Raw genomic sequence first — 18,394 nt, forward strand, 5'->3', positions numbered from 1 at the left:
CCTCAGGTATGCCTCCTAACCCGATGCGCTCCAGCGGCAACAACTACTACTACCGGAGGCGGCCGATTCACTCTCTCGGTTTGAGGGAACACACACACATAGCCAAAGGAAAATCTGCGCTGTAATAAAAGTACGAACTTCAGGGACTGAGAACAACTGATTTAAAGAAAATAAATAAATAAAAAATAGACTCGGCCATGGCGACAATAGGGGATTTCGACCCACTCAACTCCACCGTACCTGCTACAAAGATTGAAATCACCGTTTCTTGCAGGTAAGCCCCGGATCTTTGTGCTCTGACAGATTTAGACATTACTGGATGTTTGTAATTAAAGTCAGGTTTTTTCTTCCAGATGTTTGTTTTATTTTTATTCAATCCTATATTTTAGTGCGTAATTTTCTGCCCTGGATACACTTTTCCATGTTTCCATTCCAGTGTTGCATGTCTTTATCCTGCGCTAAACTCTTCCCCCCCCCAAAGGAGGAATTTGCATGTGCTGTGGGTGTTTAAGTGCGTGGGGTTGCAGCAACCAACCGTAGCAGGATTTATTCCGAGTGCCTCGGAGAGTGCAACTCTCAGATCACATGAATGCCTAGATATTAAATGTACCATCTGTTAAAAAAGAAAAAGATTCGCACGCCAACAGTGTTCAGTGTTCAACAGTGTTCAAAAAAATATAAGTTATAAAACAACTGAAAGAGACCATATCTTAATTTATAAACAGGATATCAGAGCACGGAAACTGCGCTCCAGCAGTGTTACACAGTAGTTTGTAAATAGTTATTAAAATCTCAATATTTTGTATTTTTAATGAGCCTATATAGCAAGAGAATAAGATGTACAAGTATGCAAGGTGCTTAAACGTGGTCAAAGTTTTGATGTGTACTAGGAAGAGGGTCTAAAAACTAAGTGACATAAAAAATGAACAAAACACTCATGCTGCAGGATGAATGATCTCTTCCCATAGGTTAACTCAGGTACATTTGACCTCCAATGTTTAGATTTCATGAATTCCCCCCACCCCAGGGGAAAAAAAATGATAGAGGGATTGGATGAAGAAAAAAAAAATACTAAAACAACATATGCTGACCAAGAAAAAGAAGTCTCACCCCACTGCGTAAAGAAATCTAACCCTTTTAATGTCTTTAACACAAATGTGGTGTGTAGAAGACACGTTTTTTTTTTCCCTCTAAAACTAAAGTTTTAGTTATTTTTCTTTCATATTTTTTAAGTGCTGTTGCGATTTTTCAAGGAAATCTTAAGGAAATGTCACCTGCCTTGTTTTCAGTCACCCTCACTGATGTAGTTTAGATGCACATATCTGTTAATTTTATGAAGTCATATAAGCATGCCAAATAGCCATGACGTTTTGAAAATGCATTTATGAAATGCAACGTTGACACACATTTAAGCAGGTAAAGATACAAACGCACTCATTCACCATTCCATCCATTCATCTGATCATCATTTTCTGCCGCTTATGAGTCCGGGTCTTGGGGGCAGCAGTCTAAGCAGAGTCGCTCAGACCTCCCCACCTTCTTCAGCTTTTCCAGACACCAAGTCATTCCCGAACCAACCAAAAGCTGTAATTTCTCCAGCACATCCTGGTTCTGTCCTGGGGCTTCCTCTTGATGGTACCCTGGAATACCTCACCTCAGAGGCCTGGAAAACGTGCCTGAACCACCTCTACTGGCTCCCTTTGATGTGGAGGAGCAGCAGCTCTATTCTGAGCTGGATCAGTAATATTTATTGATGATGTAATTGCTGATACAACTATTAGGTACTCAAGATAGAGCTGAAGGCACAAGCAAGCTGCTGGAGGCAGCTGTAAAGACCTGGCAGAACATCTCAAAGGAGGAAAAACCGCATTTGTTGATGGCCACGGGTTCCAGACATTGTCTGCAAAGGACTTTTATTCAAGTGTTAAAAACATCCATCCATGCTTTTCCATGTATCCATTTAGGGTTGCATGGCCACAGGGCCAGGACAGATAGACAGATATACCATTCGCACTCACAGTTACACCTATGGACAATTTAGAATGACCACTTAACCTAACTCCATTAAGTTCATGACTTTGGACTGTGGGAGGAAACCGGAGTACCTGGAAAGAACCCAAATAACACGGAGAGAACATGCAAACTCCACACAGACTCCAGTCAGACGGTGGAACTTCTTGTTGTGAGGCAACAGTGCGCCGATGTGCTGCCTGTCTAAAAACAATCATATTTAACATTGTGTTTGTTACAGGCCTTCGATGGGGTCTGTTTTTAAACTGTTTTTTTTTAACAGAAAAGCAGAGACAGGAGACATCAGTTGCGTTCGGTCTGCAGGCTCTTCCTCGTCTGGTTTATTAACAGAATTTAACAACGTCCTTTTCTTTTCATTTAGACGCACATTTCTCTTTTAACAACACAAACACATTCAATTAGGTCCATAGCTCAAACCCTTTTGGTTACCTTGCTTTCTCGCAAGAATAAACTTACAAAATAATCATTGTATATGAGTGTCCTTATTTACAATAAATCTGTAACCAATTCTACTGCTGTTCAGCATCAAAAACATTTCTGTGCAGTACCATTAACACTGCAATTAACCTGCTTATGTCGCCATTATACTTTCTTTATACTTTAACAGATTCAAACAATATATTACATTTGTAACCAATAAACAAAAACATTCTACCATTGCTCACAAACAGTTTACAATCATCCACAAACAGTACACATCAGACTATTTACATTTGACACATAAGAACTGGGTAGGTCCTAATCAACTGTAACTTCCAATAATGTCAGGATAAAAGAAGCGTCTAAGAGCTGCATTTGTCACAAAATAAAACAGGTAATAAGACCAGCTGCCTATTTAAGCTAACAGTGGAATCGCGGTTAGCTTTCTCTCAATCTGTGAAAACACTCTCTCACAACATTCGCGGTCTTTAAACTAAGACAGTAAAAGGTTTCTTGCCTTTATATGTGCATTGCAGTGAGCAAACTTGAACTACTAACCTGTTTTTTTTTTAAACAGAAAAGCAGAGACAGGAGACATGAGTTGCGTTCGGTCTGCAGGCTCTTCCTCATCTGAGGGTCAGAAGCGTTGCAACGGCCTATCGCACTTAGCGCTATCTCCCCCTTGTGGCAATGCCACGCAATTACATTCTCCATAACTAAATGAAAGTGCAATACCACCATAAAATCAGGTCTTTTACATCAATAAATGTTTTTAAAAAAAATTACAATTGTGACCATACACTTGTGGGCGTCACATGTTAGTTTGTCCAATCACTTTTGAGACTTTCACAACTGGGATATTTCTATAAAATTGGCTGTAAATTATTAATAAAAGCTGAATAAAAGCTGAAAATCTACACTTCAGTCACATCTTAATTGTTTGATTTAAAATCTGCTGTGGTGGTGTACAGTGCCACCATTTCCAAAGAATATTTAATTGTCCAAAACTGTATGACCGAACTGTGTGTTTGAGTAGCTCACGCATTGTTGAAGCACACAGACTTGCTACACGTAAGGTTGAATTATGGTCCCAGGCCCTAAGGAGCTCCAACTGCCTGGGCTTCTTCCATATCATTCCTTTTTCATAATCCAATTAATCTTTAATTTCTAGGCAGTTTGCAGGTCCTTGCTCTCCTCCAAATTAAAAAAAAAAAGAGTTCTGTGGCTGTAGCTTAGGAGGTCGAGTCAGTTGTCTGCAGAAGATCAGTGATGGACATCTAGTTCCTCCATTCTGCAAGCCAAAATATCATTGGACAAGATACTAAACCCTGAGTTTCCTCCCATATATTCATAAGTGTGTGTATGTGTGTGCCTTAGGCACTTAGACATAGAATTGCCTTCTTTAGTTGCACATAGCACTACCCATAGCAAATATTCACTTTTTGATTATTTGCTTAAAAGCTGATGATCACCTAATCAGTAATAACAATTATGAACACTATTATTAACACTGCAGGCCTGCAGCACCTTTTTCCATATTTAAAATTCCATCACAGATCCAAATTTTGGTGAGCATTAGGTTATTTATGGTTGACGTACATTGAACGTGACATGTGAAACAATCACGAATGGAAACAATTTGCAACATCGCATTCGCAGGGAGATGAGTATTTATTTAGATGTTAATTATTACATTCTAAGGAGGACATATATGAACATACATATGCTATGCTTGTTATAGCAAGAAGATTAAAGAAATCAATGAACTAATTGATAATCTGTGCAAGGAAAGGATGAGGGACAGGGTCACCAGTCTGCCACAGGGCCAGGACAGATGTACCATTCACACTGGACAATTTAGAACGACAACTTAACCCAACCCCACTAAGTTCATGACTTTGGACTGTGGGAGGAAACCTGGAGAGAACCCAAATAACACAGAGAACACAGAGAACATGCAAACTCTGTGTGTTTGTGTGTTCGTGTGTTTTGTACTGTGGGAATCAGGCAAATCTGGTAGCTCTTATTTCATTTGCACTGTCAGAATGTGTCGGCTCTAATTTTGCAAATTGATTTTCACCTGCTTCTCTACACTAATCATAGCTCGTTATTTGCTATGGGTGGGTTTAAAACAGTCAGTGACCTCTCTGCATGCTGTAGTCTTATTTTACATTTTTTCTGTCACTCACAGTAAATCACATTTTCATCAATTTTGTTACCTTTTGGAAGTCAAAACTGAAGTGTTGGGGAAACAGTGACAGTGAGATTTATGGCTGAGCAACTGGAGACCCTTTGAGTTTAATATGGTCCTGGTTAAAGCTCTTATTCAAAGGCTTTACAAAAAGCAAACACTGATAGAATTTCTTAAAAAGTTATGTATACAGGTCAGCACTCTATAAAATAAGCCTTTACTATATTTAATTAAAACTTGAATCCTTCAAGGGAAGCCAAAGTTTTGGGGGGCTAACTCTAATACTAATTTTCTCAATATCTGTAAATTGATTTTAAATATTTGTAAATATATGTTAACATCAGAATTTTCATATTAACTGATAAATCCTATGCAGCACTTTAAATGTGTGCTTTGTTAATTATGAACTGACAACATGGATATTTTTTTATTATTTACATGTGGGGCATGTTTAGCTACACAATCGGATGCCTTATAAATATCTGTCTTTTGCATTACAATTAAGCAAATTTTCCTCATCAGAATTAAGTGTTTGACCACTAAGCATTCATGTCTGTTGTTGCAGCATCCTCAACATCTTTTTATAATGAATTGTTTTGCTTTCATGACTAGTCTCATTGCTCTTGACTAGCTCCTTTCCAGCAGTAACCAGCACCACTCTTGTGATGTGTTAACAGTAAAAGCTAAGAAATGACTGAGTTATGTGTTGGTGGCTATCTTATATATTGAGCTGTTTTTGTTCCACAAATCGGTAAAAGCAATTTCAAAAATTGGCATGAAGCCACAGCTGGTTGTCCTTCCTGCATAGATCACCTCTGTCAGACTTTGAAAGAGAAGTTCATGCATCCTCTCAGACAGCAGCATTTCCATGTCCTAGGTCATGTCTGTATGCTGATAGAGTCTGAAGACGCTGATCGTGACAAGCTGTTCCTGGACCTCAGTGTCTCTGGGCACCAGCAGTCCAGAGGGTTTAGAAGGGAGCTTTCTCAGCTCCCTGACACTGACAGAATAGGGTTGGCTCAGTGGGCCCCAGAAGAATCCTCACTGCATACAGATCAAGCACACATGAGCTGTGAGTAAGGAGAGAAGGAGAAAAGTAAGGCATCAGGAGAGGGAGACTGGATTTTTGAAAAAGTGAAGCAACCTTTAGTTATGGTGCTAAAGCTGTGAGCACCATTCATCAGAACGGGTGACCAATAATGCTGATAAACACCAGTGACCCAACAGGAAACGGTGACTCTCTAAACACAGGGATGCTTAATCATGTTAATTATGGCTGCATTCCATTCATATGGATCCGTTCTATGGAGTAGCTTGACCTCCTCACAAACTGCTAATTGGCCCCTCAGTAGGTCATTATTTCCACCAAAGACACCACAGTGACACTTGACCCAAAGCTGCTTTTATATTGATGTTCGGTTACTTGTTCAAAACAACTAATTGCACTGCGATGTGTTTTCTGCCTATTACTGTTGGTGGATTTCAACCCATTGTGTCGGTGCTATTTTGTATCTTCTCATTTGTTATTTAACCTCACGAGTAAGTAAGAGGGTGACTCAAGACTATTTTAACCATGATAGATTTGTTGCATTATTTTTAAGGCTTTTTGGGCTTAAAAACTAATTATATGATATAAACAGATTTTTTTTTTATTGCAAAACACACATAACAAATAGAAGGCAATTATTTCCCTTTTATTTTCCAGTGCCGATGACTTTGGAATTGTTTCTTGGCTTTGGATGATCAAGTCCCAGATGCCGTGGTTGAAAATGGCACTTGACAAATTCTTAAGAAACATATTCACTGCCAAATAAGCCTCTGTATGTAGGCAGTGATACTCATACTTCTGTTTTTGAGCCCTGTGAGCATTTTCAGCAGAGCCAGCTGCAAGCAGGATTACAGTGCATTAAAATCTGTTGGTCTCTAAGTGGTGAAAGGTAATGGAACACAACCTATCAGCTGTTTGAGGATAACACAAACACAAACTTGCAATTTTACTTTTAATCTTGTGATCGATGGCTGCTGTTGGACCTGCATTCCTTCTATTGGGAAGATAGGGTGACCCCCTTCTCCGTTTCTTTATGACCTCATTAAACTTGTTCAGGATGGCTTTATAATATCACTTGTTTCAGGTTATATAGTGTATAATGTGACACCAATTTTGTACAATATCATTACAGGATAAACCATGGCATGTTTATTGGCTAATGACCTGACAAATTGTTAGCCATTGAGCATGATGTGTGCCTCAGGGAAATCATTTTCCAGCCAATAAGTACAATATAATTCATGAAAGTTTAGAAATGTAGGGGTTTGGGGCTTGATGTTTCTGATATACTCATTCCTTTTTCATTTCGAGCAGTTTACCTATAAAATATAATTGCTTTGCTTACTCTAACTCTAATATTGTGAATGTGCCTTGCTGCTTGTGCATGTTTCACCTCAAGCTTTGTCTCAAGTTGTGAATCATATTGATCAACAGCAGTCAGTGCAGCCATTGTACAAATTGTGTACAAATGCAAACCATCAACCAGAAGTAACATTTTAGTCACCTTAAAAGTTCAGGAAAAAATTGGAGTAGTCCATGTGATGGTACTGAAAATGAGCCTATCAGATCTGCAAACACACACTTAAATCTTCAAGGTGGATGCTAACTCTGGGTCCTGTCATCGAAACTGCCATCTCTCTCTACAAGCTGGACCTTTGAACTGAGTCTGATCTGAGCTGCAGCACTATACGCATCCTTCTACCTGAGCCTCTTTCATCTCCCTTTGTCTAAGAAAATCCATACAGGTCTGACCTGCCTGATGTCTTTTGACACATACTTGACATTTGGATGATTTTAAAAGGGTTCCATGTAGCACACTGTCTCATTATTGTGCAGATGTCAACACATCTGCAGTAGAGGTTACCTGGAGGTGAAAATGCAGCCTTGTTTTTAAAAGACTCGCCTGCTCTTTGACTTAGCTGCTTTAAATCTTCAATTAGGTCATCCATGCTTTAATATAAAGACAGTTTTGCTCCTTGAGAAACAAATCAGTCTTTATGCACTTGATGTCCCAGCTGATCTATTTTCAGGTATTGTTTTTTCCGTTGGGATTTCTTTCTCAAACAGCACAGCACTCGTGTTACATCTCAAAGCCACTGCAGCTGGTAATGAAGGGATTGCTTTTCCCATTGAGGTTAAGATGGCTGGGATTTCTGTTCACATGGATTAGACATGAGTGAAACGGGGAAATGAGAATCATTGTTTTATGCAGAATGAGTGCATTGATTGGAAAACAGGTGCAACTGATTGCTCTAATGTAATTTAGGTGTTTTTTTTATGCTACAGCTGTTTGATGTCTCATTGGCACAAAAATAGAGGAGACCACCCATATTTGTACATTCTGCTAATGATATGGAAAGAAAGGAGGGCTACAAGAATATAAGTATTTTGTTTTCTGTAGTTAAGATTTAAGATAAATATTTTATGCAAAATTCAAAGGAGCTATGATTAATCATTGCACATTCAGGTGCTCACTGAATTGTGAAAGCATTCTACAAATTGTTAGATGTTCATGTGCTTTTAGGAGTGAATGCTAATGCCATTCAGAGCATTTAAACAATTGACTTCTAGTAAATAATTAGAAATATCTGACGTTACCAGCACTGCTTCTAACATTACCAACTAATTGATTACCACCCTAGTTTGTAAGCAAGTCACAGTTAGAACATGATATTATATTACACATTCAGTGTTGGCTAAAAATCATCTGTTTCTAAATTTCTACTACTAATTGAAAAAAGTTTTTTTTCAAGCAACCTTTGAAATTTGGCCAAATTTATTTATAGATTTTAAATCCTGTCCTGATTATGGTTTGAATGCACTGCTGTACCAAACACAGTTTGCTTTTCCAAGATGAGCTCTATAAATTCTCTATAGGCTCCTATTCTTAATGTGTTTCTTTTACCTGTTTATTTATTCATTTCTGTTTGTGTTATTTCAGTTGTTCCAGCATGGGTGGTATAGTATGACCATGTCTAAGGCAGCAAAGGCAGGACAAAGAAAAAAAAAAGGAAGGGGGGAGAAAATAGGGATAATGTGCAAATAGAAATGCATCTTCTTGTTGTGTGTGTGTGTGTGTGTGTGTGCGTTATTCAATTAAATTTAGACAAATTTAGTTGGGTATGATTGATGGTGTTATGAAACAGTACAATACCGTGCTGGTGGCACAGTGGTTAGCAGTGTTGGCTCAAAGCAGAAAGGTCCTGGGTCTGAATCCGTCAGGTCTTTTCTGTGTAGAGTTTGCATGTTCTTCTGTGTCTGTGTGGGTTCTCTCTGGATACTTTAGCTTCCTTTGACATTACAGGAACAACAAATCATGCTACAATCTAGCAAGAACAGATGAGAAATAAAGTAATTCAACAAAAGTGGAAGTTTTGCCAGCATTTCCCTCGTTACTCCCTTGTATATTTAAGCCCTGTGTTTTCCTTTGTCCGTTGTTGCGTCATTCTGTCATGGTTAGCTGTGTGGCAGGCAGGAGGTAGGACCCAAACGCAGGACTCGAGACACGGAAGGATAACCTAAAGGAGGGAGCTTTATTTTGCTGTTCAAAACTCGAATATGAAATACAAGAAAATAAAACCAGAAACATAAAAAAGTCAAACCAGAAAACTTAGGAAACTAGAAAACTAAACTGGGAAACCAAGAACTTGGACATTACCAAGTACATGGGAGAAACACAGGGGAGTAACCAGGGAAGGGGAAACAGGAGGGAAACACAGCTGAGACTAATCTGACAAAATGAGACAGGGAGGAAGCAAAACTGAAAACAATGAGCACCGGACGCGAGATTGTCACAGGAAAACAGGAAACAAAAGACATACACAAAGATGCAGACTTGACACTGTGACATGGAGACTAGACTCAAATGCTTCAGCTTTCGCAGTCCACACTGCGACACGAAAACAGCGTTTTCAGATTTATCCACTGTGGAGAATGTTTTCAAGCTCAGTTTTCCTTAACCAAAAATGCCATCTCAGTGTGGACGGAAGGCCAAAACAGAGAGAAAAAGATGCGTTTTCAAATGAAAACGTATTAGTGTGGACATGGCCTAGGGAGCTAGAAACACGGAGACAAGAGTAACTAACCATAGAACACAGGGAAGGCACAGTAGGAACTTTAAATAAATGGTAAATGGCCTGTATTTGTATAGCGCTTTACTTACTCCCTAAGGACCCCAAAGCGTTTTACACTACATCCAGTCATCCACCCATTCACACACAGGTGATGGCAAGCTACATTGTAGCCACAGCTGCCCCAGGGGGCACTGACAGAGGGCCCGGTGACACTGGTGCCACCGGGCCCTCTGACCACCACCAGTAGGCAACGGGTGAAGTGTCTTGCCCAAGTACACAACGACTGAGACTGTCCGAGCCGGGGCTCGAACCGGCAACCTTCCAATTACAAGACGAACTGCCAATTCTTGCGCCACTTCGTCTTTATTGTTTTCTTGAACACAAGCAGAAAACAATAAAGAGAACCAAAACCATAAAGAACAACAAATCCAAGAATTTAACTTAAACTAGAATTACACATATGAATTCAATTCAGTTGAGTTCTATTCATTTTCAGAACTGTATATAAAGCACCAATTCACTGTCACCTCGAGACACTTTATATTGAGTAATATTACAAAGAAAGGAGTTAATATGGCAGTGTGTTTTTGTTGCTCTTTTCGCAGCAGTCAGGCCTTGTATTCTGACATCACCATAAAAGATTAATGACACAACATAATTCTGCTGTGTAAACACGCAACTCTGATTTGACTTGCCACTTGTCACTGACATTATGGAGTCTGTGTCTTGAAGTAGAGCTCTGAAAATGACTTGGGATTTGGCCACAGCATGGTGTATACAGTCTATGTGTGGAAATCGCTCTGTCAGATGTGTCATTATGGATGTGGGTCAGAAAGGGAGTCAGATAGTGTTGAGGGAAGCTGTGTTTTTGGTCTCTTTTTAAACAAGTGGCTGCCTGCCTGCCACCCAAATGCTGCTCCTCTAGATCCTATTAGACAAGCCAAGTGTGGCAGCCTGCCTGCAGTCTGCAGTGATTACTGCTGGCACAGGATTGCTTGAATGAGACAAGGGAAAATATATGACCTGCCTTCTCTTGCAAGTAAATGACCTATTAACCCCAATACACATTGCAAAGTAAAGATTTTCTGGTGGCAACAGAAAGACTTTGTTTTCTCCTCAATCAGGTTCATGTTTTATAAGTAATCTATATCTCATGCAATTATTAGTACTGTTGCCTCATAGCAAGAAAGCCCTGGCTTGATGCCACGTTCCAGATACCTCGGATGTCAGAACTCGGGAGCCAGGGAAAACAGGATTAGTTTTCTTAGCAAGGTAGAGGCATTTAGGTATTACTAGCAATGCAGCATAATACTCATTTTTTGCGCTTTGAAAAGGCATTCATGTAAAGAGCCTGATCAGTGTATGGCTTATTTACTGTGTCAAAAACACACAACAGTGGCAGTACAGATTAAATGTTTACAGTTTTACTACTTTGTACCTTCAGTGCTGCCATTTTGGATCACTAACTTGTGGTATGTTGGTCTGCTCTAACTTTCTGAGTGGGAAATCTGAGTTGAACAGGTGTTCCACAAAAAAAATCCTACTGGGAACTCCTAATTTCCGACTTCTGACTTATTCAAGAACACACTATGAAGAAGGCACCTGTGCAAAACAGACTTTATTTCAAGGGACTCGTGTGCTTTTAACGACATGCTGAAAGTCACGTGAGCATCGTTTCCAACCTAATTTCTGCAGGAAAAAGGAATCCAAAGGTGCTGTGAGCATCATTTCTCCTTAAACACCATTGATACCAGTTTTTCCACACTACAATGGCTTTCTAAAATGTTTCCTAGAAAATGTTAATTGCAGTAGAAAAAATATAACTCCCACATATAGTCCCTTTAATTCATACTCCTCCACATTCCACGATTATGGAGTTTTTTCACCTGTTTCTTTGGAGGACATTTTCAGACATTTACACAAATGAAACTCTCAACAAGACCAGCTGATATTTTACCCAAATCTTTGTTACATTTTTTTTAACAATAAGACAAAGAAGACAGAGGGACCTCTGGAAAAGCACTAAGTGACCCCGTGAAAACTGCCTCTGATAACAGAATTAGTGAGCCATTGAAGTCCAAGGACAGTCCTTTGTTAGGACATGAAAGAAGTGCATACTTAGATGTACCATGTAATAACCCTGGTGCCATCTTGTCCTAGCATTAGTATGTTTAAAAATGTTTTTAATTAGATTATTAGTTAATTAGATAGACTGTAATTATTAACTGAATAGAGAATAACTCATATCAGCATTAGAAGTTTTTACTGTTCTCTTGTGAAGGCTTTTGAGAGCTGCATCAATGCAGTGCTCTCAAATGGTGATGGCTGTGCAGTGTGGCTGGTGTTGTGATGCTAAAAAGTGACATTGGCAGCACTTTAGGAGTGAAATGCCAGGCAGGTCAGCGAACACGGGGAGCCAGGACTTCTCAGTGGGAGAATGTCAATGTCAGCAGGCGAGGGCTCTGATTGGTAACCCAGCTTCTCTCATATCATGTCCTGAAGGTTTCAAACACAAGGCCACGTTACAAGAAAAAACTTGTCTCTTAAATGAGATTAGTATCTAATAGATGTTAAGCTTCAAAGACGGGTTCTTTGCTTTCTGAGTAAAAGCATGGATCTAAACAAAGCATGGTTCTAGATGCTTGTCTGATTCTTTAGGATTTTCTGCAGCTTGTTCTCTCTAATGATTAATTGCTGGCTCTCTTCCAGAGTTTGTCTTTTTTACTGTCTCCCTCCCCTCCCTCCTACACAGTCGCACCAGATGGCGGTCCCTGCCTGAGCCTGGTTCTGCCAGAGGTTTCTTCCTGTTAAAACAGAGCTTTTCCTTCCCACTGTCACCAAGTGCTTGGTGACAGTGGGAAGCTTGCCCCACCCACCCACCCCCCGATTGTTGGGTTTTCCTCTGTATTATTGTAGCGTCTTTACCTTACAATGTAAAGCACCTTCACATAACTGTTGATTTATAGATATAAATAAAATTGAATTGAATTGAATTAAACTTACCAGAGTGGAACCCTGCTAACAAGCAGCCCCTAATAAGTTCTACTCAAAGAAAAGAAAATATAAGCCAACTTAGTTGGATCATTCTTCTACATTATGTAACTGGCAGTTTTCCTTTATTTTATACCCACTGACAGATCAGCTTCAGCACATATTGAGCTGATCTATTAGCAAACCTAAATCAAAGGCCTATTGTATCAGAGTATGATGTATGCATCAGCGAGCTCTATGAGGCATATATGAACACAAATGCATGCTTCTGTAAGGGTAATGGTAGCAGCAATATAGCATCAATAAACAGCTACATGATGACAAATGACAAATTCAAGTTTGTTTCTTGCAGATTTTATTGCCCACATTTAAACTACCCCCAAAAAACCCCCCCAAAAAACCAAACCAAAAAACCAAAAAGAAATGCAAGTGTTTGAAGTGATTTTAAAGACCAGCACTACAAGACAAGAGATATGACCTCCTTGTGAGTTTGATGAAAACAGTCACTCCTCTGCATACTGACGACACAAATATCTAGAATTAACTCTATCATGCAACCTGGAACTGTGCAGTGGTTACTGGTTGTGACTATCTGTGATGAACATGTCAACCCAGCATTTCCCAGTCCAGCAGAAAACACATTTGACTAAATGTCTCCTGATCCAGAAAGGCTTGCATTAGTGTGGGGGGTGGGAAAAGAGCCACAGGGCACCTTAATGCATCTATGACACTGTGCCACAATGACACTGATGACTATGTTGTTCATACACTGTTTTTTTTTTGGTGTTTGTGTGTTTGTGTGTGTGTACATGTTTAGACATCTTTTTGAGGACAGAAAATTGGCATGCTACTATACTTGTGGGGACCAACAGTCACTTATGGGGACAAAATGCCCCACAAGATTGAAGGGATTTTTGAGGCTCAAAATGTGGTTATGGTTAGGTTTAGGCTGAGGGTTAAATGTAACCAGTTTTGATGGTTAGGGTTCGTGACATGTCCTCACTAAGATATGAAAATGAGTGTGTGTGTGTGTGTGTCAGAAGCCACAACAAGAGCTGGCACAAACCAAAGTCGTCAATTAGAATGAAGTTTTTAACAGTTTGACAGGTTTGTTATTAGAGGTGATCCCTGCTCTGTGTGAGAGAAGCTGGTACAGTGACAGAAAATGCATACTGCTAAGTTACAGTCATCAAGTTTGTAGGTAAGCTGTGGCAGCATTAAAGTACTTGCTCAGGTTTAATGACTCACATTAGGTTAATCATAGATCTAAGTGTTTTAGCACTGAAGTGTACTCTATCCTAGGCTCCCCCAGTCTCTAAAAATCTAAAGATCTAAAAGGATGGAATGTGGTTTTGGTAAGGTTTTTTTTATGCTTGGTTGTTAACGGTTTATTCAAAATCACCTAGTTTTACTCCATGTTCGATGGTAAATAAAGTGAAGTCAAGACTTCTAAAAAGTGGTGTGAAGCAAGTGCCAAACCAGCTGCTGTCAGAGAGTGTGTGCTACAAAGTGTTGGGATGCCTGCTTGGTAAACAACAATGTGTTTTGTATTACAAAGAAGATGCAACATGTGGGAGCGCAAGTTTTTAAAGGCTTTCTATTCTTTTGGGATCCTCTTTGAAAGAGTGTGCTATTGTTAACTGAGACTAGACTGAAGATTGACAAGCTTATTCTCATAGCTCTGCCTATCTATTGACATTTAGCCTGCTACCATCTTGGGCACATGGTGGAAAATAATTATACTAAATAGCTTTTTAAATGTTGTTGACTGCGTTCCAGACAGATTGAATGAACAGTATTATGTGTATGGCTTTTTAGGACTACTCATATTTGTGAATTTTTTATTAGGTTCTCTTGCATCTCGGTACAAACTGAAAGTTCCAGGTTTATTTGGTATCGCTACTCAGTCTGCTTCCCTAGTTAAGGGAGAAAAATGTCCTCCAAAAAAGGCAAAAACCGTAGGATAAAATCATCTGCGTGGGGTACTCGTATGGTTGTTTTATAGCACTACAAGCTGCCACAGTGTGCTGACAGGCGAGGGCTGTTATACTGATGCCCACACGTGAATGTGAACATACTGTATTCAGACACGAACAGAACAGTGTGAACATGCGAGGATGTGTGCTCCCTGTAGTCACCCTCATCACCCTGACAGCTCCAAGTCCTCAAGAGGGCAATGTTTCAATCTGTCATCTCCCACATCTCAGCACTTTATCGAACGCTGTTTGTTATCACAGTTGGTTCCAAGTAATGTGTCAGGTTGTTAGACGGAAATTGGGTCGTAATCCCGGCAATGATTTGACACACAAGTGTGGCTCTTTGTGTGTGTGTGTGTGAGATTCATTTTTCTTCCTGCAGGAACAAAATGATGAAGCAAATAGCACGTTTCTAGTGTATGTCTTGCTGTCACTGTGGTAAAAACATGTGGTACATGATCTTAGTTCACTTCAGAATGTATTTTTAGTTGTTGTTTTTTTCTTTAAAAAAAAAAAAAAATCTGATTTGATAGGTTTTAGATATGTATGCAGTAATATTTCCACTGGAATTAAAGTTTATTTGGATAAATCTTATACAAGAACTTTGTGACAGTTAACACTGTAGGGATTTTCACTATATTGTGCAGTTACAGTCAACCAGTTAAAACATTTGTGTATTGTTGTAATATTTCTTCTACCCACAACCAAAGAACCATTCATGTGGCTCTATTTTGTAGCATTAGCAGTTTCTTAATCTGACCATAGTTACACTCTTGAAAGCAGAGTTCTCTAAAAGGTGATACTAACATATGACTGCACATATGTACAGTACACAGAGTGCACTATGCTTCTTTTGTAAGTCTAGAGAGACGTCCTTTTTACAGTGCTGAGAGAGAGTTTGAAAGAAAGGACACCCTTAATGCTTTTTAGAACATGACTATGAACACATGAAAGATTTTGTCATACTGTTGAACTTACCATGAACCATTTAGCCTTGCAGTACTTTGATGTTTCTGTCTTAAACACTTTTTTGTTGCAGGAACCTGTTAGACATGGACACCTTCTCCAAGTCAGATCCAGGTAACTGCCTTCTCTCTCACACTGATTCTTCACATTCATCATTCATTTGTGTAATTACTCCTTTGATGTGATTTTGTATTCTCTGATGCCTTGGAACTTTTCTGTCTCATGCAGTGTTTATTAAATCACTGCCTTTTGCATGTTAATTCCACACTTAGAGCATCAGTGAGCAGTAATATTGTGACTGTCTCCCACAGCGCTTACACATGCAGAATAGTAACTGACTGAATGAAAACCTGCATCTTGGGATCGAATGGGAAGGACTCTTAATTAAATTGGTCCTCATTAAGGGTGACTAATCATTGGAGCCTGATTGACACGTTGCAGTTGCTGGGCCCACACATTGAATGTGATTATATTATAGTAACTTTTAGAGACAGCAGCTGCATCTTAATGCAACTTTAGAAACAAAAGAATGGAGGAAAAAAAGCAAAATGCACAAATGCCAAAAAACTAATTGAAAATGAAAGGCTTCTCTGGATTCGTTTTCTTATCTGTCAATGCAACTTTTTCAATCATTGTTTAAGTCAGTCATTCAAGTCAGAAGCTTGAGCGTTCCTTAGTTTATCCTTCTGACTCTAGTAATGACCACAGTTTACCAAATAAACATCGTTTCCTATCAACTTCCATAAAATCTAAAGTCTTGCACCCAGAGAAGTTACCCCTTAGCCAAAGAACACAGGTTTAAGGCACACATTGGCTTTACTTTTTAGACCTGGATGCTAGATCATTCTTTGATTATGCAGTTTACAGTCAAAAATAAAGAGATCCTGACTGTTTTCTATGTAGACGCATGTAGCTTGTAACTTTTTTCTTGCCGTCATTCTGGTAGAGGTTGGTCTTGGTTTCATTTGTTCAAAGAAAGCTCGTTTGACCGCATGTTGTCTGTCAATGCAAAATCTTCCAAATGCAAGCTCCACACCTCAAATCAACCCCAGGTCTTTTATCTGCTTAACTGATAATATTCATAACATCTACAGTCTTGACACAATGAAGGAACTGCCCACACCTGCCCATGAAATAGTCTTTGAGTCAACTGTCCAATTACTTTTGGTCCCTTTAAAAAGAGGGTGGCACATGTTAAGGAGCTGAAACTCCTAAATTCTTCATCCAATTTGAATGTGGATACCCTCAAATGAAAGCTGAGAGTCTGCACATTATGTCAATAGTATAACTATAATTGGAATATGTTTCAGTAAACAGGCAGTGCAATATATGCAGTATACAGTACAGCACAATGAAAGACTTATAAACACAGATTTGCATGCATTAGTAAACTACAGCCAAGCACATGGTTAAATGTTAGACTAGCTTTGACAACATCATACAAATATTTGTTGGTCCAGCCTCATTTCAGCTCCTCTTGTCTGACGAGTGTAATCAGTCATTACACGTTCCTCATATATCTTTGCTTTGGTAAATGGACTGAATGTTATATAACGCTTTACAACATGCTACATTCAACCAATCACACCCAGTAACTTCCTTTTGTGCTTTTAAGTGCTTATTAACTAACATTCATATGCCGATGGATGCATTGGAGATCACCTTGGAGTTAGTATCTTGCCCAAGGATACTTGGCATGCAGACTGGAGGAGCCAGGGATCGAACCACCAACTTTCCGATCAAATAATAATGAAATAAAATCAATAAGCAATAATTATACCAGTTGTAGATGCTATGTTTTCTTTCTGTTAGGGTATAAATTAAAATCATAAAACTCAAACATCAGCACAACTGCTCTGACCATTCAGAAAATGTTCTTGGAGAAAAATGTGGAAGAGTGTCACTCCATTGTGCTACAGCAGCACTACAGCTATGGCATCAAGGTTTACTCTAAGCACCCAGATTTAAACCCGCTTAGTGGACTGTAACTTAAATTTTGACCTATTTAATGTTATTTACTAAGTACGTAAAAAGCAGACAGGACTCTTATTCACAAGTCAATGTTTCATCTTTACTTGAGTTGAAAAAGGTGATATAAAAAGCAAGGCTATATGAGCAACAGTTTCAAGAAGAAAAGTGCTGACGAGATGCAGCATGCAAGACAAAAAGGAACCTTGGAGTCAAAAGACGCAGACGACATATTTCTTAATATCATTTTTTATTGTCAGTTGCATTGAAGTGTTATGGCTGATGACTCAACAGACTGAAGAGCACAGAAGGAAAAACAACCTGGCTTATTAAGTTGCCAAAAAACCCAACAAAAAACAATCACTACTTGCTGTTGATTAAACCAATAAGTGGCCTTTCAATCAAACACGGGTTGAAGCACAAAATTTTTATTAAAAACAAAGAAATTTAGTGTGTTATTAGTTTTTCCTCCTGTGAGAGTTCCACTCACTTCTGTTGTTGAATCTAAGAGAGAAATAATTAAAATCAGTTCAATTCAGTTTTATTTATATAGTGCCACTTCACAAACTCAGAGCACATGAAAAGCAAGGACCCTACGATATTAGAGGGAAAGCCCCAACCGTGTTTCGCGACAGTGGGAAGGAAGTTCCTTTAACTGGAAGAGACCTCTGCTAGAACCAGGCTCAGTGAGGCAGCTGAGGGATGAAGAGAAAGAGAAAAGGAAAAACGA

At 39.1% G+C, this 18,394-nt stretch overlaps 1 protein-coding gene across 1 annotated transcript in view; it reads left to right on the top strand.

The window, feature by feature from the left end:
- Positions 1–18,394, top strand: part of LOC116317977 (copine-9) — a 269,801-nt gene continuing 251,407 nt past the window's right edge. The window contains exons 1-2 of the mRNA XM_039612659.1: positions 1–274; positions 15,770–15,810. Of these exons, the coding sequence (XP_039468593.1) occupies positions 198–274; positions 15,770–15,810 (118 nt within the window). The 5' untranslated portion in view covers positions 1–197. The remainder of the gene's footprint in view (positions 275–15,769; positions 15,811–18,394) is intronic.

The sequence above is a fragment of the Oreochromis aureus genome, linkage group 5 (assembly GCF_013358895.1).
Source record: "Oreochromis aureus strain Israel breed Guangdong linkage group 5, ZZ_aureus, whole genome shotgun sequence".
Classification (NCBI taxonomy): domain Eukaryota; kingdom Metazoa; phylum Chordata; class Actinopteri; order Cichliformes; family Cichlidae; genus Oreochromis; species Oreochromis aureus.